This window comes from Hyla sarda, chromosome 7 (assembly GCF_029499605.1).
Source record: "Hyla sarda isolate aHylSar1 chromosome 7, aHylSar1.hap1, whole genome shotgun sequence".
NCBI classification, from domain to species: domain Eukaryota; kingdom Metazoa; phylum Chordata; class Amphibia; order Anura; family Hylidae; genus Hyla; species Hyla sarda.
The window spans coordinates 222,341,863-222,363,470 of record NC_079195.1 but is presented as its reverse complement, the minus strand read 5'-3'; the positions used below and the strand labels follow the sequence as shown (position 1 = coordinate 222,363,470).

At 46.8% G+C, this 21,608-nt stretch overlaps 1 protein-coding gene and 1 long non-coding RNA gene across 5 annotated transcripts in view; one reads left to right on the top strand and one right to left on the bottom strand.

Annotated features, from left to right (window-relative positions):
• The window catches only part of LOC130283397 (uncharacterized), a 243,525-nt gene that overhangs the window by 116,412 nt on the left and 105,505 nt on the right, over nt 1–21,608 (bottom strand). The window lies entirely within an intron of this gene.
• The window catches only part of PDE4B (phosphodiesterase 4B), a 467,359-nt gene that overhangs the window by 418,635 nt on the left and 27,116 nt on the right, over nt 1–21,608 (top strand). The window contains 1 exon segment of the mRNA XM_056532827.1: nt 14,547–14,659. Within this exon segment, the coding sequence (XP_056388802.1) occupies nt 14,547–14,659 (113 nt within the window).

Below are 21,608 nucleotides of genomic sequence, written 5' to 3'. Positions count from 1 at the left end.
ACTAATGTGTATGGGGTTGCCTACACATGTTCATAAAGTGCTGCCAACGGCTGTCTGGGCATTCTGGGAGTTGTAGTTTTGCAACAGCTGCAGTTTAAAGACCACTGCACCAAAGGATGATAGCAGAGGAAAGCCTTGATTTACCTTCCAGGGATAGTGTGGATCCTCTGGAGGTGGCAGACAGACCTTCGGCTGGCGACACCCTGGTTGGGAAACACTGATCTAAGTTTTATAGGCACCATTACCCAGGAGTGAACGCAGCTTTTTGTCAAAAAGGGCTTCAGAATTAAGTTGCAGTGCCCCCAGCAACAGACGTCATAGAACAGAGGTAGCCTTAAAGGGGTACTCCGGTGGAAAACTTTTTTTTTTCTTCTAAATCAACTGGTGCCAGAAAGTTAAAGAGATTTGTAAATGACTTCTATTTAAAAATTTTAATCCCTCCAGTACTTATTAGCTGCTGAATACTACAGAGGAAATTCTTTTCTTTTTGGAACACAGAGCTCTCTGCTGACATCACGACCACATTGCTCTCTGCTGACATCTCTGTCCATTTTAGGTACTGTCCAGAGGAAAAGGAAATCCCCATAGCAAACATATGCTGTTCTGGACAGTTCCTAAAATGTCAGCAGAGAGCTCTGTGTTCCAAAAAGAAAAGAATTTCCACTGTAGTGTTCAGCAGCTAATAAGTACTGGAAGGACTAAGATTTTTTTTAATAGAAGTAATTTACAAACCTGTTTAATTTTCTGGTACCAGTTGATTTAAAAAATAAAAATAAAAGTATCCCAACATTGAGCATAGCATGCATGTATATTGGGGAGTCAGGAGGAATATCTAAAGCAGTGTTTCCCAATCAGGGTGCCTCCAGCTGTTGCAAAACTACAACTCCCAGCATTCCCGGACAGCCAACGGCTGCAACAGCTGGCGGCATTCTGGTTAAGAAACAATTATCTAAGGTGTATAGGTACCATTACCCGGGGTTGTATGCTGCATTTTTGTCAAGAAGGGATTCAGAATTAAGCACATGCACTTGCTAGTTGCAGTACCCCCGGCTACAGAGGTCATAGAAAAGAGGCAGCCTTAATATCCCGACATCGAGCCTAACATGCAGGAGTCAGGAGAAATAGCTGCTATCTAAGGCAGTGTTTGCCAACCAGGGTGCCTCCAGCTGTTGCAAAACTACAAATCCCAGCATGCCCGGACAGCCAACGGCTGTCCGGGCCTGCTGGGATATGTAGTTTTGCAACAGTTGGCCGCACACTGGTTGGCAAACACTGATCTAAGGTGTCTGGGCACCATTACCCTGGTGTGTATGCAGAATTTTGTCAAGAAGGGATTCAGAATTAAAGGGCTACTCCGGTGAAAAACATTTTTTTTTTTTAAATCAACTGGTGCCAGAAAGTGAAACAGATTTGTAAATTACTTATATTAAAAAAATCTTTACCCTTCTAGTACTTTTTAGCAGCTGTATGCTACAGAGGAAATTCTTTTCTTTTTGAATTTGTTTTTTTTTTCTTGTCCACAGTGCTCTCTGCTGACACCTCTGACCGTATCAGGAACTGTCCAGAGCAGGAGAAAATCCCCATAGCAAACCTATGCTGCTCTGGACAGTTCCTGACATGGACAGAGGTGTCAGCAGAGAGCACTGTGGACAAGACAAAAAAATAAATTCAAAAAGAAAAGAATTTCCTCTGTAGCATACAGCTGCTAAAAAGTACTGGTAGGGTTAAGATTTTTTAATAGAAGTAATTTACAAATCTGTTTAACTTTCTGGCACCAGTTGATTTAAAAAAAATAAAAATAAAATAAAAATGTTTGCCACCAGAGTACCCCTTTAAGCACATGCACTTGCTAGTTGCAGTACCCCCAGCTAAGAGGTCCCGCGAATGCAGAATTGAGGTTGGATGTATCATAGAAAGTTGCACCCGACCAGATTTCAGGGATCCTGAATGATATTTTTTCACTCTTTCCACCACGTGCTTTTTTTTTCCCCCATCTGGTTTTAAAATTCGACTTAGAGTCACACGGAGGGTTTTGCAAGACACATTTCAAGTGGAGAGTCTGACGCATGTAAATAAATGCACAACAGGTGCACATGGACTCAATAAGTGCAGCCGCCTCTGCAGATGGTTAGGAGCTTTACAGATGTGATACTCCCCCGGTACTACTGTGCACGAAAACCAATGCAAAAGCCCAAAAACGCCACGTGCAGAAAACCCCAGGACACAGAATGGTAGAACTTTATGTACAGTTATAGAAAAGGAAAAACTATAATTCTGAAGCAACATAAGTATTCATACCCTTTACGACTTAGCTGAAGCCCCTTTGGCAGTGATTCCGGCCTTCAGTCTTCTTGGGGATGGGGCCACAAGGTTTACCCTCCTGGATTTGGGGATTTTCGGCCATTATGCTCTGTAGATCCTCTCAGCTCTGTCAGGTTGGATGTGGACTGTCGGTGGAAGCCATTTTCAGATGTTCCATTGGGTTCTGGCTCTGACTGGGCCCCCCAAGGACATTCACAGAGTGGTCCCTAAGCCGCTCCTGTGCTGTCTTGGCCGTGTCCTTAGGTCTGTTACGCCGAGCGCTCCGGGTCCCCGCTCCTCCCCGGAGCGCTCGCTACACTCTCCTCACTGCAGCGCTCCGGTCAGATCCACTGACCCGGGGCGCTGCGATACTGCCTCCAGCCGGGATGCGATTCGTGATGCGGGTAGCGCCCGCTCGCGATGCGCACCCCGGCTCCCGTACCTGACTCGCTCTCCGTCGGTCCTGTCCCGGCGCGCGCGGCCCCGCTCCTTAGGGCGCGCGCGCGCCGGGTCTTTGCGATTTAAAGGGCCACTGCGCCGCTGATTGGCGCAGTGGTTCCAATTAGTCTGATCACCTGTGCACTTCCCTATATCACCTCACTTCCCCTGCACTTCCTTGCCGGATCTTGTTGCCATCGTGCCAGTGAAAGCGTTTCCTTGTGTGTTCCTAGCCTGTGTTCCAGACCTCCTGCCGTTGCCCCTGACTACGATCCTTGCTGCCTGCCCCGACCTTCTGCTACGTCCGACCTTGCTTCTGCCTACTCCCTTGTACCGCGCCTATCTTCAGCAGTCAGAGAGGTTGAGCCGTTGCTAGTGGATACGACCTGGTCACTACCGCCGCAGCAAGTCCATCCCGCTTTGCGGCGGGCTCTGGTGAAAACCAGTAGTGACTTAGAACCGATCCACTAGCACGGTCCACGCCAATCCCTCTCTGGCACAGAGGATCCACTACCTGCCAGCCGGCATCGTGACAGTAGATCCGGCCATGGATCCCGCTGAAGTTCCTCTGCCAATTGTCGCTGACCTCACCACGGTGGTCGCCCAGCAGTCACAACAGATAGCGCAACAAGGCCAACAGCTGTCTCAACTGACCGTTATGCTACAGCAGTTACTACCACAGCTTCAGCAATCATCTCCTCCGCCAGCTCCTGCACCTCCTCCGCAGCGAGTGGCCGCTTCTGGTCTACGCCTATCCTTGCCGGATAAATTTGATGGGGACTCTAAGTTTTGCCGTGGCTTTCTTTCCCAATGTTCCCTGCACCTGGAGATGATGTCGGACCAGTTTCCCACTGAAAGGTCTAAGGTGGCTTTCGTAGTCAGCCTTCTGTCTGGAAAAGCCCTGTCTTGGGCCACACCGCTCTGGGACCGCAATGACCCCGTCACTGCCTCTGTACACTCCTTCTTCTCGGAAATCCGAAGTGTCTTTGAGGAACCTGCCCGAGCCTCTTCTGCTGAGACTGCCCTGTTGAACCTGGTCCAGGGTAATTCTTCCGTTGGCGAGTATGCCGTACAATTCCGTACTCTTGCTTCAGAATTATCCTGGAATAATGAGGCCCTCTGCGCGACCTTTAAAAAAGGCCTATCCAGCAACATTAAAGATGTTCTGGCCGCACGAGAAATCCCTGCTAATCTACATGAACTCATTCACCTAGCCACTCGCATTGACATGCGTTTTTCCGAAAGGCGTCAGGAGCTCCGCCAAGATATGGACTCTGTTCGCACGAGGCGTTTCTTCTCCTCGGCTCCTCTCTCCTCTGGTCCCCTGCAATCCGTTCCTGTGCCTCCCGCCGTGGAGGCTATGCAGGTCGACCGGTCTCGCCTGACACCTCAAGAGAGGACACGACGCCGCATGGAGAATCTCTGCCTGTACTGTGCTAGTACCGAACACTTCCTGAGGGATTGTCCTATCCGTCCTCCCCGCCTGGAAAAACGTACGCTGACTCCGCACAAAGGTGAGACAGTCCTTGATGTCTACTCTGCTTCTCCACGTCTTACTGTGCCTGTGCGGATGTCTGCCTCTGCCTTCTCCTTCTCTACTATGGCCTTCTTGGACTCTGGATCTGCAGGAAATTTTATTTTGGCCTCTCTCGTCAACAGGTTCAACATCCCAGTGACCAGTCTCGCCAGACCCCTTTACATCAATTGTGTAAACAATGAAAGATTGGACTGTACCATACGTTTCCGCACGGAGCCTCTTCTAATGTGCATCGGATCTCATCACGAGAGGATTGAACTTTTGGTCCTCCCCAATTGCACTTCTGAAATTCTCCTTGGACTTCCCTGGCTTCAACTTCATTCCCCAACCCTGGATTGGTCCACTGGGGAGATCAAGAGTTGGGGGCCCTCTTGTTCCAAGGACTGTCTAAAACCGGTTCCCAGTAACCCTTGCCGTGACTCTGTGGTTCCTCCAGTAACCGGTCTCCCTAAGGCCTATATGGACTTTGCGGATGTTTTCTGCAAAAAACAAGCCGAGACTCTACCTCCTCACAGGCCTTATGATTGTCCTATCGACCTCCTCCCGGGCACTACTCCACCCCGGGGCAGAATTTATCCTCTGTCCGCCCCAGAGACTCTTGCCATGTCTGAATACGTCCAGGAAAATTTAAAAAAGGGCTTTATCCGTAAATCCTCCTCTCCTGCCGGAGCCGGATTTTTCTTTGTGTCCAAAAAAGATGGCTCCCTACGTCCTTGCATTGACTACCGCGGTCTTAATAAAATCACGGTTAAGAACCGCTACCCCCTACCTCTCATCTCTGAACTCTTTGATCGCCTCCAAGGTGCCCACATCTTTACTAAACTGGACTTAAGAGGTGCTTATAATCTCATCCGCATCAGAGAGGGGGATGAATGGAAAACGGCATTTAACACCAGAGATGGACACTTTGAGTATCTGGTCATGCCCTTTGGCCTGTGCAACGCCCCTGCCGTCTTCCAAGACTTTGTTAATGAAATTTTTCGTGATCTTTTATACTCCTGTGTTGTTGTATATCTGGACGATATCCTGATTTTTTCTGCCAATCTAGAAGAACACCGCCAGCATGTCCGTATGGTTCTTCAAAGACTTCGTGACAATCAACTCTATGCCAAAATTGAGAAATGTCTGTTTGAATGCCAATCTCTTCCTTTTCTAGGATACTTGGTCTCTGGCCAGGGACTACAAATGGATCCAGACAAACTCTCTGCCGTCTTAGATTGGCCACGCCCCTCCGGACTCCGTGCTATCCAACGCTTTTTGGGGTTCGCCAATTATTACAGGCAATTTATTCCACATTTTTCTACCGTTGTGGCCCCTATCGTGGCTTTAACCAAAAAAAATGCCGATCCCAAGTCTTGGCCTCCTCAAGCGGAAGACGCCTTTAAACGACTCAAGTCTGCCTTTTCTTCGGCTCCCGTGCTCTCCAGACCTGACCCTTCCAAACCCTTCCTATTGGAGGTTGATGCCTCCTCAGTGGGAGCTGGAGCTGTTCTTCTACAAAAAAATTCTTCCGGGCATGCTGTCACTTGTGGTTTTTTTTCTAGGACCTTCTCTCCGGCGGAGAGGAACTACTCCATCGGGGATCGAGAGCTTCTAGCCATCAAATTAGCACTTGAGGAATGGAGGCATCTGCTGGAGGGATCAAGATTTCCAGTTATTATTTACACCGATCACAAGAACCTCTCCTACCTCCAGTCTGCCCAACGGCTGAATCCTCGCCAGGCCCGGTGGTCTCTGTTCTTTGCCCGATTTAATTTTGAAATTCACTTTCGGCCTGCCGATAAGAACATTAGGGCCGATGCTCTCTCTCGTTCCTCGGATGCCTCGGAAGTTGAACTCTCTCCGCAACACATCATTCCTCCTGACTGCCTGATTTCCACTTCTCCAGCCTCCATCAGGCAAACTCCTCCAGGAAAGACCTTTGTTTCTCCACGCCAACGCCTCGGAATCCTCAAATGGGGTCACTCCTCCCATCTCGCAGGTCATGTGGGCATCAAGAAATCTGTGCAACTCATCTCCCGCTTCTATTGGTGGCCGACTCTGGAGACGGATGTTGTGGACTTTGTGCGAGCCTGCACTATCTGTGCCCGGGATAAGACTCCTCGCCAGAAGCCCGTTGGTTTTCTTCATCCCCTGCCTGTCCCCGAACAGCCTTGGTCTCTGATTGGTATGGATTTTATTACTGATTTACCCCCTTCCCGTGGCAATACTGTTATTTGGGTGGTCGTTGATCGATTATCCAAAATGGCACATTTCATCCCTCTTCCTGGTCTTCCTTCAGCGCCTCAGTTGGCTAAACAATTTTTTGTACACATTTTTCGTCTTCACGGGTTGCCTACGCAGATCGTCTCGGATAGAGGCGTCCAATTCGTGTCTAAATTCTGGAGGGCTCTCTGTAAACAACTCAAGATTAAATTAAATTTTTCTTCTGCATATCATCCCCAATCCAATGGACAAGTAGAAAGAATTAACCAGGTCTTGGGTGATTATTTACGACATTTTGTTTCCTCCCGCCAGGATGACTGGGCAGATCTCCTTCCATGGGCCGAATTCTCGTATAACTTCAGAGTCTCTGAATCTTCCTCCAAATCCCCATTTTTCGTGGTGTACGGCCGTCACCCTCTTCCCCCCCTCCCTACCCCCTTGCCCTCTGGTCTGCCCGCTGTGGATGAAATTTCTCGTGACCTTTCCATCATATGGAGAGAGACCCAAAATTCTCTCTTACAGGCTTCATCACGCATGAAGAAGTTCGCGGATAAGAAAAGAAGAGCTCCTCCCATTTTTTCCCCTGGAGACAAGGTATGGCTCTCCGCTAAATATGTCCGCTTCCGTGTCCCTAGCTACAAGTTGGGACCACGCTATCTTGGTCCTTTCAAAATTTTGTGTCAGATTAATCCTGTCTCTTACAAACTTCTTCTTCCTCCTTCTCTTCGTATTCCTAATGCCTTTCACGTTTCTCTTCTTAAACCACTCATCATCAACCGTTTCTCTCCCAAATCTGTTCCTCCCACTCCTGTTTCCGGCTCCTCGGACATCTTCTCAGTCAAAGAGATTCTAGCATCTAAAAAGGTCAGAGGGAAAACCTTTTTTTTAGTGGATTGGGAGGGTTGTGGTCCAGAAGAGAGATCCTGGGAACCTGAGGACAATATCCTAGACAAAAGTCTGCTCCTCAGGTTCTCAGGCTCTAAGAAGAGGGGGAGACCCAAGGGGGGGGGTACTGTTACGCCGAGCGCTCCGGGTCCCCGCTCCTCCCCGGAGCGCTCGCTACACTCTCCTCACTGCAGCGCTCCGGTCAGATCCACTGACCCGGGGCGCTGCGATACTGCCTCCAGCCGGGATGCGATTCGCGATGCGGGTAGCGCCCGCTCGCGATGCGCACCCCGGCTCCCGTACCTGACTCGCTCTCCGTCGGTCCTGTCCCGGTGCGCGCGGCCCCGCTCCTTAGGGCGCGCGCGCGCCGGGTCTTTGCGATTTAAAGGGCCACTGCGCCGCTGATTGGCGCAGTGGTTCCAATTAGTCTGATCACCTGTGCACTTCCCTATATCACCTCACTTCCCCTGCACTTCCTTGCCGGATCTTGTTGCCATCGTGCCAGTGAAAGCGTTTCCTTGTCTGTTGCTAGCCTGTGTTCCAGACCTCCTGCCGTTGCCCCTGACTACGATCCTTGCTGCCTGCCCCGACCTTCTGCTACGTCCGACCTTGCTTCTGCCTACTCCCTTGTACCGCGCCTATCTTCAGCAGTCAGAGAGGTTGAGCCGTTGCTAGTGGATACGACCTGGTCACTACCGCCGCAGCAAGTCCATCCCGCTTTGCGGCGGGCTCTGGTGAAAACCAGTAGTGACTTAGAACCGATCCACTAGCACGGTCCACGCCAATCCCTCTCTGGCACAGAGGATCCACTACCTGCCAGCCGGCATCGTGACAAGGTCATTGTCTTGTTGGGAGGTGAAGCTTCACCCCAGTCTGAGATGATGGATTTTATGGTGCTTCGCAGGATTATTTTTTTAATATTACCTACAACTTTATCCCTTACCTGTTTGGTGAGCTCCTTGGTCTTCATGCTGCTGCTGTTTGTTCAGTAATGCTCACTAACAAACTCTGAGGCTTCAAGGGGTAGTCCAGTGCTAAAAAACTTATCCCCTATCCTAAGGATAGGGGATAAGTTTCAGACTGCTGGGGCCCCCCGCGATCTCCTGTACGGGGCCCCGGCTCGCTGGCCAGATAGCGGGTGTCGGCCACCGCACGAAGCGGTGGCTGACACGCCTCCTCAATACAACGCTATGGCAGAGCCGGAGATTGCCGAAGGCAGTGCTCCGGCTCTACCATAGAGTTGTACTGAGGGGGCGTGTCAACTGCCGCTTCATGCGGTGGTCAACGCGCCCCATCCCCCAGGCTGCCGGGGCCCCGTACAGGAGATCGTGGGGGGCCCCAGTGGTCGGACCCTCACTATCTGAAACTTATACCCTATCCTTAGGATAGGGGATACGTTTTTCAGCACTGGACTACCCCTTTAACAGAACAGGTGTATTTGTATGTAGATTACACTGCAAACACCTGGACCCTATATACTAATAATGTGACTTGTGAAGGTAATTGGTGGCATCAGATCTTTGCTAGGGTACGTTCACATGGGCAGATTACCTGCGGAATTTCTGCAGCGTATTTCCTGTGGAAAATCAGCAGCAGAATTTTGCTACCATTGACTTAAATGGGTCAGCAGAAAATTCGCAATAGAGACAGATGTGCAGATTTTCCTTCAGACCCATTGAAGTCAATGGTAGCAAAATCTGCTGCGGATTTTCTGCAGCAGATACACTGCACTCAATACTTTTTTTTTTTTGTAAATAATTTGGAAGGCCGTGTAATAGTTTCCTCCCCACTACCAAATGATGATTTTGTGTTTGTCCATTACACAAAATCCCAAATGAAATAAATTTGAATCTATGGTTATATCGTGACAAAATGTAGAGGGGTGTGAATACTAATGCAAGGCACTGTATATGGCAAAGCAATGTGTACTGACTCTGTTTAGCTGCACACTGAGCCCTTATGGTTATTTGTGTTGCCTTATGGTGCGCCCATTACGAAGAATACTTCTATATTGTCATATATGGTGGAACTTGATGCCATTTCCTTACATGTAGATTGTGTATAAACTGTAGCAAATCATTGGGGCACAGAAGTGACTTGTATTTGTATATAAGATCTGTATGATACGAGGGTGTAGTCAGGGTAGGGGCATGTGCGCCCCCTTTGTATAGTGCAGTGGTCTCAGACTGTGGCCCTCCAGATTTTGCAAAACTTCAACTCCCAGCATGCCCGGACAGCCAACGGCTGTCCGGGCATGCTGGGAGTTGAAGTTTTGCAACATCTGGAGGGCCAAAGTTTGAGACCACTGGTATAGTGTCAGGGGGGGCAGACACCAACCATCCATTTCAGCCTTGGTCAGGGTATAAGTATACATCCTACAGCAGCAGACTCGGCCTGTGTTCCCATGTGATACAATTCAGCCCTCAGCAAAATGATTGGAAGCCTATCAGCATTACACAGACGGGAAGCTGAAACCGAACAGACATTCAATTTCGACATTTTCAACATAATTCTATGACATTCTAATAACAAATGGGCCTGCAGACAGTCAGCGGTATCCGGCCTGGGCGGGGGGGACAGATATCACTATATATACAGGATAGGAGACACTCATCTCAACTACAGTCATTTAATATAAATTTCCATCTTTGATTATCATTTTTATCTAAATAGATTCTACATTTCTTAATTTATCCTCATAGCCAGGGGCGGACTGACAACATTCAGATCCCCTGGACTAAAAAAAAGTAAAGGCTCTCTGCGATGCTCTGCTGCTGGTCACACTTCAACCCCTATTCTACCCAAATCCCTCCACCAGCCCTACACACAACATAAACTAAATTTTATGTATAAGAAACACTTCAAGGTAGGTAAAATAATTTCCCATGACCAATAACACCAGTATATAAAGAGTACATATATACCACCACGCAATAACTGGATAATACCGCCATACTGTACTGAATAAAACCACTATACAAAGACCAGTATACTATACTGGATCCGTATACAATATAAGTGATTATATACAGGACCATATGGCGGTAGATATCAGCTGTACACAGGATCTGTATACCATATAAGTGATTACATCTAGGAACTCACAATTACATCTTTTCTGATCAGCGGCGTCCCCTTTCCTTTTCTTCTCTGTCCGGATCAGATCGCCATGTTTTCCAGTGCCCCCCCCCCCCCCTCCTCTGCACAATCTTGATAAAGGCTCATATGGAGCCAAAACGTCGCTTTTTGTAACCAATAAACTTCAGCTCTAATTTCACTGACCGGAGCCTCCAGACTGGTATTGTGGCCTTTGCATCTCTCTATGGTTGTTTGCTGGATTGGCAGTCCAGGTGACCACAGTGGATGGGTCCAGTGCTGTTCTCCACATACCTTCTGTAGTTAGGCACCAAGGTACAAAGTTAGGTAGCCAGGGAGTTAGTCAAGTAGGTAGCCAGCACCCCCTCCACCCAATGGCGGATCCAGAGTCTAGTCTCAGGAGGGGCATTATGAAAACTCCCTATGTAGTTAATAGGTAGCCCTCCTATTAGTTTAGTAGTTTGTCCCCATATTAGCTTGGCAGGAACATAGTAGATAGTCCCTCACATTATGTGTAGGCAGCAGAGTTCCCTCCATTAGGTGTAGGCAGCAGAGTTCCCCATAGTAGGTGTAGGCAGCAGAGTTCCCCCATAGTGGTTGTAGGCAGCAGAGTTCCTCCACAGTGGGTGTAGGCAGTGGAGTTCCCCCACAGTAGGTGTAGGCATCAGAGTTCCCCCACAATCGGTGTAGGCAGCAGAGTTCCGCCACAATAGGTGTAGGTGGCAGAGTTCCCTCACAGTAGGTGTAGGCAGCAGAGTTCCTTCACAGTAGGGGTAGGCAGCAGAATTCCCCTGACAGTAGGTGTAGGCAGCGGGTTTCCCCCACAGTAGGTGTAGGCAGCAGGGTGCCCCCACAGTAGGTGTAGGCAGCAGGGTCCCCCCACAGTAGTTGTAGGCAGCAGGGTCCCCCCACGGTAGGTGTAGGCAGCAGGGTCCCCCCACAGTAGGTGTAGGCAGCAGGGTCCCCCCACAGTAGTTCTAGACAGCAGGGTCCCCCAACAGTAGGTGCAGGCAGCAGGGTCCCCCCACAGTAGGTGTAGGTAGCAGGGTCCCCAACAGTAGGTGTAGGCAGCCCGGTTCTCCCACAGAAGGCGTAGGCAGCCCGGTTCCCCCACAGTAGGTGTAGGCAGCAGGGTCCCCCCACAGTAGGTGTAGGCAGCAGGGTCCCCCCACAGTAGTTCTAGACAGCAGGGTCCCCCGACAGTAGGTGCAGGCAGCAGGGTCCCCCCACAGTAGGTGTAGGTAGCAGGGTCCCCAACAGTAGGTGTAGGCAGCAGGGTCCCCCAACAATAGATGTAGGCAGCGGGGTCCCCCCACAGTAGGTGTAGGCAGCCCGGTTCCCCCACAGAAGGCGTAGGCAGCCCGGTTCCCCCACAGTAGGTGTAGGCAGCAGGGTCCCCCCACAGTAGTTTTAGGCATCAGGGTCCCCCCACAGTAGGTGTAGGCAGCAGAGTTTTTCCCCGTCACCCCCCCCCCCCAGTAGGTGTAGGCAGCAGAGTTAGAGTCCCCGCTCCAAGTAGGTGTAGACAGCAGAGTTGAAGTCCCTACCCCCAGTAGGTGTAGGCAGCAGAGTTTTCCCCCTCCAGTGTCCACCCCCCCCCCCCCCCCCTTCCCCTGCAGTGGCCACTAGAGAGAGCTTAGGAGCTCACTGCATACTGTGAATGCATAGTAACCTAGTATGTAGGTGGTAGGAAGGCAGGCAGGATGTTTTTGTTTCTGTTTAACATATATGTTTTCTTAGGAATAACAGATACATTAACAGGCGTTAAAAATGGATGCTGTATGCCACTCATCTCCCATATACAAAAAAAAAACAAAAAAAAACGGGCTATGGTGTACGCAATAGTATAGTTGACTGTGTTTTTGCATACGGTTACATTTAACATAATGTAATGAAGACAAAAATGCAGTGTGGAAACTTATCCTATGAATCTTCTCTCTTGAAATTTAGACTTAGGAATTTTTCTAGTTACTGACCCCACTGATGTGAACACCCCCCCCCCCCCCAAGTGTACTCCGGATGTTGCAAAACTACAACTCCCAGCATGCCCAGAAAGCCAAAGGCTGCATTCATTACCTGTTTGTACCTCTGCACTGTGCATAAGCTGCAGTCATCCAGGCAGAGCCAGGGTTATTTAGTATGAAAGTTTTTCTAGATTTCTCCTATTCCTTGTCTTAGCATAGTGTTTCCCAACCAATGTGCCTCCAGCTGTGGGAAAACTACAACTTCCAGACAGCCAATGGCTGTATTTATTCCCTGTCTACTCCTCTGCGCTGTAGATAGGCTACTGTCATTCAGGCAGAGCCAGGGTTACTTAGTATTTGAGTTTTACTAGATTGCTCATTTTTGTTGTCCTAGTATATTGTTTCCCAACCAGCTGTTGCAAAACTACAACTTCCAGCATGCCGAGACAGCTGAAAATGGTATTCATTTCGGTGTGCTCCTCTGCGCTGTGCATAAGCTGCTGTCATTCAGACAAAGCCAGGGTTATTCACTATGAGAGTTTTACTAGATTGCTCCTATTCATTGTCTTAGCACAGTCTTTCTCAACCAGTGTACCTCCAGCAGTTGCAAAACTACAAAAGCTGTAATCATTCCCTGTGTGCTCCTCTACATTGTGCATAAACTACCATGCAGAGCCAGGGTTGTTCAGTTTGAGAGTTTTACTAGATTGCTCCTATTCGTTGTCCTAGCATTGTGTTTCCCAACCAGTGTACCTCCAGCAGTTGCAAAACTACAAAAGCTGTATTATAATTCCCTGTGTGCTCCTCTGCATTGTGCATAAACTACCATGCATAGCCAGGGTTGTTCAGTATGAGAGTTTTACTAGATTGCTCCTATTCGTTGTCCTAGCATTTTGTTTCCAGGTGTACCTCCAGCTGTTGCAAAACTGCAACTTCCAGCATGCCGAGACAGCTGAAAACGGTATTTATTCCCTGTGTGCTCCTCTGCGCTGTGCATAAGCTGCTGTCATTCAGACAAAGCCAGGGTTGTTCAGTATGAGAGTTTTACTAGATTGCTCCTATTCATTGTCTTAGCACAGTGTTTCCCAACCAGTGTACCTCCAGCAGTTGCAAAACTACAAAAGCTGTATTCATTCCCTGTGTACTCCTCTGCATTGTGCATAAACTACCAATCCGAGCCAGGGTTGTTCAGTATGAGAGTTTTACTAGATTGCTCCTATTCATTGTCCTAGCATTGTGTTTCCCAACCAGTGTACCTCCAGCAGTTGCAAAACTACTCATTCCCTGTGTGCTTCTCTGCATTGTGCGTAAACTACCATGCAGAGCCCGGGTTGGTCAGTATAAAAGTTTTACTAGATTGCTCCCATTCGTTGTCCTAGGATTGTGTTTCCCAACCAGTGTACCTCCAGCAGTTGCAAAACTACACAAGCTGTATTCATTCCCTGTGCGCTCCTCTGCATTGTGCATAAACTACCATGCCGAGCCAGGGTTTTTCACTATGAGAGTTTTACTAGATTGCTCCTATTCGTTTTCCTAGCATTGTGTTTCTCAACCAGTGTGCCTCCATCTGTTGCAAAGCTATGACTCCCAGCATGCCCGGACAGCCTTCGGCTGTCCGCGCATGCTGGGAGTCGTAGTTTTGCAACAGCTGGAGGCACCTTGGTTGGAAAACACCGCTATAAGCTATTGCACAAAGCCTCCTGTATATTGCAGAATGATCTATGAAGCCTCAAGAGTCGATTGGAGCCTCAGTATTTATAATAAGAGGAAACTTTTGGAAAGCTTTGTGTTACCCAACCCTACGAGAGCGGTGATTAATACTCATGAGGAATAGCAGAGCTGGAGACGTATGCAGCACCCAGTGCCTGATGATCCTCCTCCCACCCCATTGCAGGAAGTTTGTTCTCTTCTGACATCAGAGCAGGGCTTGATAGAAAACAGGCAAGGCTTGTGAGGAGCTCAGACTAGTGCAGAACAGTAGAGAGGACAGGACAGGCTGCTGCCCATGATGAAGGAGCATTGCTCGGCCTACAGTACAGTGTTCCTCAGCTGCGGCACTGGACCTGAGACCACCATGCAGAGCCTGGAGCCTGAATATATGTCCGTCTGTTTGTTTGCAGAGGATTCCTACCAGAAACTCGCCATGGACACCCTGGAGGAGCTGGACTGGTGCTTGGACCAACTGGAGACCATTCAGACGTACAGGTCGGTCAGCGAGATGGCATCGAATAAGGTAAGTGACCCCCCCACTATGTCCTATATGTGTGCGTCTATATGTTCTGTATGTACCATTCACCACTGGTTCACGAAATATCCCAAGGAATGTCTACGCACGTGGAAGACGTCTTCCCGGGGAAGAAAAGGAACACGAAGTATACGGTGTAGTCTACAACATGTATCGTGCAGTGTAGTCTAGTAATAGTCAATAGCGATGAGCGGCAGGGGCCATATTCGAATTTGCAATATTTTGCGAATATATGGACGAATATTCGTCCTATGTTCGCGAAATTCGCATATTCGTTATGTTCGTTCCCTTTTGTTTTTTTCAAGTGAAGATTCGAAATGAAGGGAGGGATCAGTGTCCAGTCTGGAAGTGCCGATATGCGCATAATATTTGCATAAAAAAAAAACACGAATATTCGTCATTACGAATATATATCACTAGATTGTAAATATTCGCGAAATCGCGGAGTGCCGATATTCGTGGTAAAAGTTAGCATTTCGAATATTCGCGCTCAACACTCATAGTCTACATGTGTTTTCCGAACTACAACTCTCAGCATTCCCGCAATGTTACTGGTTGAAAAGGAACATGCAGAAGAGAGAAACATGTAGTATACGGTGTAGTCTTCAACATGCATTATGCTCTGTAGTCTACAATAGTCAACATGTGGCCGAACTACAACTCCCAGCATTCCCGCAATGCTACCGGTTGAAAAGGAACATGCAGAAGAAAGGAAAATTTAATATGCGGTGTAGTTTTCAACATGTAGCATGCGGTGTAGTCTTTAACATGTAGCATGCGGTGTAGTCTTTAACATGCAGTATGCGGTGTAGTCTATAACATGCAGTATGCGGTGTAGTCTATAACATGCAGTGTGCGGTGTAGTCTATAACATGTAGTGTGCGGTGTAGTCTATAACATGTAGTGTGCGGTGTAGTCTTTAACATGTAGTATGCGGTGTAGTCTTTAACATGTAGTATGCGGTGTAGTCTATAACATGTAGTGTGCGGTGTAGTCTATAACATGTAGTATGCGGTGTAGTCTATAACATGCAGTATGCGGTGTAGTCTTTAACATGTAGTATGCGGTGTAGTCTATAACATGCAGTATGCGGTGTAGTCTATAACATGCAGTATGCGGTGTAGTCTATAACATGCAGTATGCGGTGTAGTCTATAACATGCAGTATGCGGTGTAGTCTATAACATGTAGTGTGCGGTGTAGTCTATAACATGTAGTGTGCGGTGTAGTCTATAACATGTAGTGTGCGGTGTAGTCTATAACCTTGTAGTGTGCGGTGTAGTCTATAACATGTAGTGTGCGGTGTAGTCTATAACATGTAGTATGCGGTGTAGTCTATAACATGAAGTATGCGGTGTAGTCTATAACATGCAGTATGCTGTGTAGTCTATAACATGCAGTATGCGGTGTAGTCTATAACATGTAGTATGCGGTGTAGTCTATAACATGCAGTATGCGGTGTAGTCTATAACATGTAGTATGCGGTGTAGTCTATAACATGTAGCATGCGGTGTAGTCTTTAACATGTAGTATGCGGTGTAGTCTATAACATGTAAAATGCGGTGTAGTCTATAACATGTAGCATGCGGTGTAGTCTATAACATGTAGCATGCGGTGTAGTCTATAACATGTAGCATGCGGTGTAGTCTATAACATGTAGCATGCGGTGTAGTCTATAACATGTAGCATGCGGTGTAGTCTATAACATGTAGCATGCGGTGTAGTCTATAACATGTAGCATGCGGTGTAGTCTATAACATGCAGCATGCGGTGTAGTCTATAACATGCAGCATGCGGTGTAGTCTATAACGTGCAGCATGCGGTGTAGTCTATAACGTGCAGCATGCGGTGTAGTCTATAACGTGCAGCATGCGGTGTAGTCTATAATGTGCAGCATGCGGTGTAGTCTATAATGTGCAGCATGCGGTGTAGTCTATAACGTGCAGCATGCGGTGTAGTCTATAACGTGCAGCATGCGGTGTAGTCTATAACGTGCAGCATGCGGTGTAGTCTATAACGTGCAGCATGCGGTGTAGTCTATAACGTGCAGCATGCGGTGTAGTCTATAACGTGCAGCATGCGGTGTAGTCTATAACATGTAGCATGCGGTGTAGTCTATAACATGTAGCATGCGGTGTAGTCTGCTATAGTCTTCAAAATGTGGCAGAACTACAACTCTCAGCATTCCCGCAATGCTACCGGTTGCAGACGGTGGATTGTGTTGAATCTATGGATAGTTACGAATCTTGCTACAAATGTTTTGTCTGGTTGTGGATGAACTACTAGTAACAGCATGCCGCCTGGTTAGGCGCTATCTATAGTTGGTTAATGTATATTTTCTACAAACTGTTCACGTCTTTGTATTAGAAGAATTGTAATATGTCGAGGTATATAGCGTGCGAGTCCTAAAGAATTTTCGAATTACAAATCTAAGAAGTAAGCTGGGAATTGTAGTCCCTTCGCTAGATAAAGAACTGGAGTGATCTCCAACCTGTGGCTGCCCAGATATTGTAATAGTTCTCTGCCTGCCCTGGAAAGACACAGGCTGCAGACCCCGATTGGTACGAATCTCGCTTTATGACGTTGTCTACTACTAGTAACAGCATGCCCTGATAGACACTATATATTTTTGGTAAATGTATCATTTTTACTGTTCACCTCATGAATAGGAAGAATCTCATATCTATCTATCTATCTATCTATCCATCTATTTATTATCTATTTATCTATCTATCTCATATCTATCTATCTACCTATCTATTTATCTATTTATTATCTATGTATCTATATATCTCATATCTATCTATCTCATATCTATCTATCTATCTCATATCTATCTATCTATCTCATATCTATCTATTTATTATCTATCTGTCTCATATCTATCTATCTCATATCTATCTCTATCTATCCATCTATTTATTATCTATCTATCTCATATCTATCTATCTATCTCATATATATCTTTCTATCTATCTCATATCTATCTATCTCATATCTATCTATCTATCTATCTCATATCTATCTATTTATTATCTATCTGTCTCATATCTATCTATCTCATATCTATCTCTATCTATCCATCTATTTATTATCTATCTATCTCATATCTATCTATCTCATATCTATCTATCTATCTCATATCTATCTTTCTATCTATCTCATATCTATCTATCTCATATCTATCTATCTATCTCATATCTATCTATCTCATATCTATCTATCTCATATCTATCTTTCTATCTATCTCATATCTATCTATCTATCTATCTATCTCATATCTATCTATCTCATATCTATCTATCTATCTCATATCTATCTATCTCATATCTATCTATCTCATATCTATCTATTTTTCTATCTATTTATCTCTGTTATACGTCTCTTTATATCATTGTCATGTTTTTCCCTTGGTTACTTTTTATCAGACAGAGATACAGTGAGAAGCGTTTGTTATTTGTTTAGCAGTTATGATTCTATCCCAGTATATTGTATTAGGTGAGGGTCATTGGTATTGAGCATTACACCTATGGACCAGTCTATATACTGTATATATGATATTTAGACCTGACGATTGTTTGTAACTTTGTATCCCTGATCATATACAATGTATCTTCTCTTGTGTATTTCTTGTCTTCTTTGTGATACTTTGTTTCCTGCAGTACATTGCATGGGGAGTGAGCCCAAACCTCCCGCTTTGTATAGTGAATAGGGAAATGTTATAATGAAATATTCGGGTATTATGGAGATTTTGGCACATGGCACCGACGGCCCGGAGCTCTAGTGTATGGGATTATACACAAGTACAACCGAGATGTAGAGGATCAGAGATTTAGTTTAGGTTTACACGCTACATCGTTTTCCAAGTAGGGTGACCCCAGCTGTTGCAAAACTACAACTCCCAGCATGTTGGACTATACAGTAGTATACAGTTTAGGTCAGTGTTTACCAACCAGGGGTGCCTCCGGCTGTTGCAAAACTAAAACTCCCAGCATGCCCGGAAAGCCAACGGCTGTCCGGGCATGCTGGGAGTTGTAGTTTTGCAACAGCTTGAGGTACCCTGCTTGGGAAACACTGAGTTATAGATTTGATACATTTATATATGTATCAAAACCAATTTCTAAATTCTAAATTTAACAGATGTTTTATGAAGGTATGAAAGCAGCATTTTATAGATGTAGCAGAGCTGAGTTTTACGAACCTTTTAGAACTAAGCTTTACAAAAGTAGCAGAGACTGGTTGTACGAATGCATCAGTGCTGCGTTTGAAGGATGTAGCAGAGTTGGGTTTTGTGGATATATCTGTGCTGGGTTTTACACATTTAGCAGAGCTGTATCAGGGCTGCCTTTTACAGATGTAGCAGAGCTGAGTTTTACAAATGCATTAGAGCAGCAGTCTCTAATCTTTGGCTCTCCAGCTGTTGCCAAACTACAACTCTGGGGAATGCTGGTAGTTGTTGTTTGGCAATCGCTGGAGACCACTGTATTAGGTTTTACAGATGTAGCAGAGACGGGTTTTATAAATGCATCAGATCAAAACTACAACTCCCAGCATGCCCAGACAGCCAGGTAGCTCTCCAACTGTTGTAAAACTACAACTCCCAGCATGCCCGGACAGCCAGGTAGCTCTCCAACTGTTGTAAAACTACAACTCCCAGCATGCCCAGACAGCCAGGTAGTTCTACTGTTGCAAAACTACAACTCCCAGCATGCCCAGACAGCCAGGTAGCTCTCCTACTGTTGTAAAACTACAACTCCCAGCATGCCCGGACAGCCAGGTAGCTCTCCAGCTGTTGTAAAACTACAACTCCCAGCATGCCCAGACAGCCAGGTAGCTCTCCTACTGTTGCAAAACTACAACTCCCAGCATGCCCGGACAGCCAGGTAGCTCTCCAGCTGTTGTAAAACTACAACTCCCAGCATGCCCGGAGAGCCTTTGGCTGCATATTTGGGTTTTCCTTTTTTTCAATGATCGTGCTTGTTCATGGCAGCTGCATGCCAGGCTCGGAGCAGCCATACATTTACCAAACATTCTCATCACTTCCATCCTGTTTACCCATGACACCTTGGCACATTGACTGCAATAGATCTGACCGCCCTGGTATGCACGTTCACTGGTTATATGGATCTACCGTTCTTGGCTCATTTGCAGGGAATAACTGCATGAGGCCATCAATGGCAGGGTTTCCCAACCAGTGTGCCTCCAGCTGTTGCAAAAACTACAACCCCCACCATGCCCAGACCAACAGCTGGGGAACAGTGGTTGGCAAACACTGGTCTATTGATTCCAATGTAGTGCAGAAGGTTTATTGCCCACCCTACTACGCTGGTGGTCTCCCAACCTGTTGCTCTCCAGCTGTCGGAAAACTACAGCTCTGCGGGTGCCCTAACAGGTGCGGACATGTTGAGGGTTGTAGTTTCCCAACAGCTGGAGATGTCAGCTCTGCACAGTCCGATCCTCGCCTGATTATCATACTGGGTTGTATAGCCGGGTAAGGCTGCAGTCTAAAGCAGTGTTCATGGCCTTTTACCAATGTTTCCCAACCAGGGTGCCTCCAGCTGTTGCAAAACTACAACTCCCTGCATGCACAGACAGCCTTTGGCTGCAGAACTACAAGACAGTAATGGCAGTAAGCAACTATACCGGATGGTCTGTAGCAGTGGTCTTCCAATTGCAGACCTTCAGCTGTTGCAAAACTACAACTCCCAGCATGACCACGGCAGTAAGCAACTATACCGGATGGTCTGTAGCAGTGGTCTTCCAATTATAAACCTTCAGTTGTTGCAAAACTACAACTCCCAACATAACCGTAGACAACTGTCAGATGTTCTGTAGCAGTGGTTTTCTAGCTGTGGACATCCAGCTGTTGCAAAACTACAACTCCCAGGCAACAGGCATGCTGGGAGTTGCAATTTTACAACAGCTGGAGGCACCATGGTTGGGAACACTGAGCTATAAACTTGATACATTTGTAGCAGAGCCAAATTCTATGCAGATTTGTTTTCGAAATGTTTTATGAATGTATAAAAGCCCTTTACAGATGTAGCAGAGCTGAGTTGTACGAACCAATTAGAACTACGTTTTGCAAAAGTAGCAGAGACTGGTTGTACGAATGCATCAGCGCTGCGTTTGAAGGATGTAGCAGAGTTGGGTTTTATGGATATATTAGCTCTGGGTTTAACACAACTGGAGTTTTTGCAGACTCCAATTTTACGGCTGTCCAGTCACACTGGGAGTTGTAGTTTTGCAACAGCTGGGGGCACCCCTGGTTGGGAAACATTGTTATTACCGATAACATTCCGTAGCTGGGGATCGACAGCTCGTAGACACTTGTTTTTAAAACAGGATGTATTAGGAAAATACTGCTTTGATACCTTCATAAAACATCTGTAAAATTTTGAATTTGGTTTTGATACATATATAAATGTATCAAATCTGTAAATCAGTGTTTCTCAAGCAGGGTATCTCCAGCTGTTGCAAAACTACAACTCCCAGCATGCCCGGGCAGCCGTTGGCTGTCCGGGCATGCTGGGAGTTGTAATTTTGCAACAGCTGGAGGCACCCCTGGTTGGTAAACACTGACCTATACTATATACTACTATATAGTCCAACATGCTGGAAGTTGTAGTTTTGCAACAGCTGGAGGTACTCTGCTTGGGAAACACTGAGTTATAGATTTGATACATTTATATATGTATCAAATCTATAACTCAGTGTTTGCCAAGCAGGGTACCTCCAGCTGTTGCAAAACTACAACTTCCAGCATGCCCGGACAGCCAACGGCTGTCCGGGCATGCTGGAAGTTGTAGTTTTGCAACAGCTGGAGGCACCCCTGGTACCCAGCCGTTGGCTGTCCGGACATGTTGGGAGTTGTAGTTTTGCAACAGCTGGAGGCACCCCTGGATGGTAAACACTGATGTATACTATATACTACTATA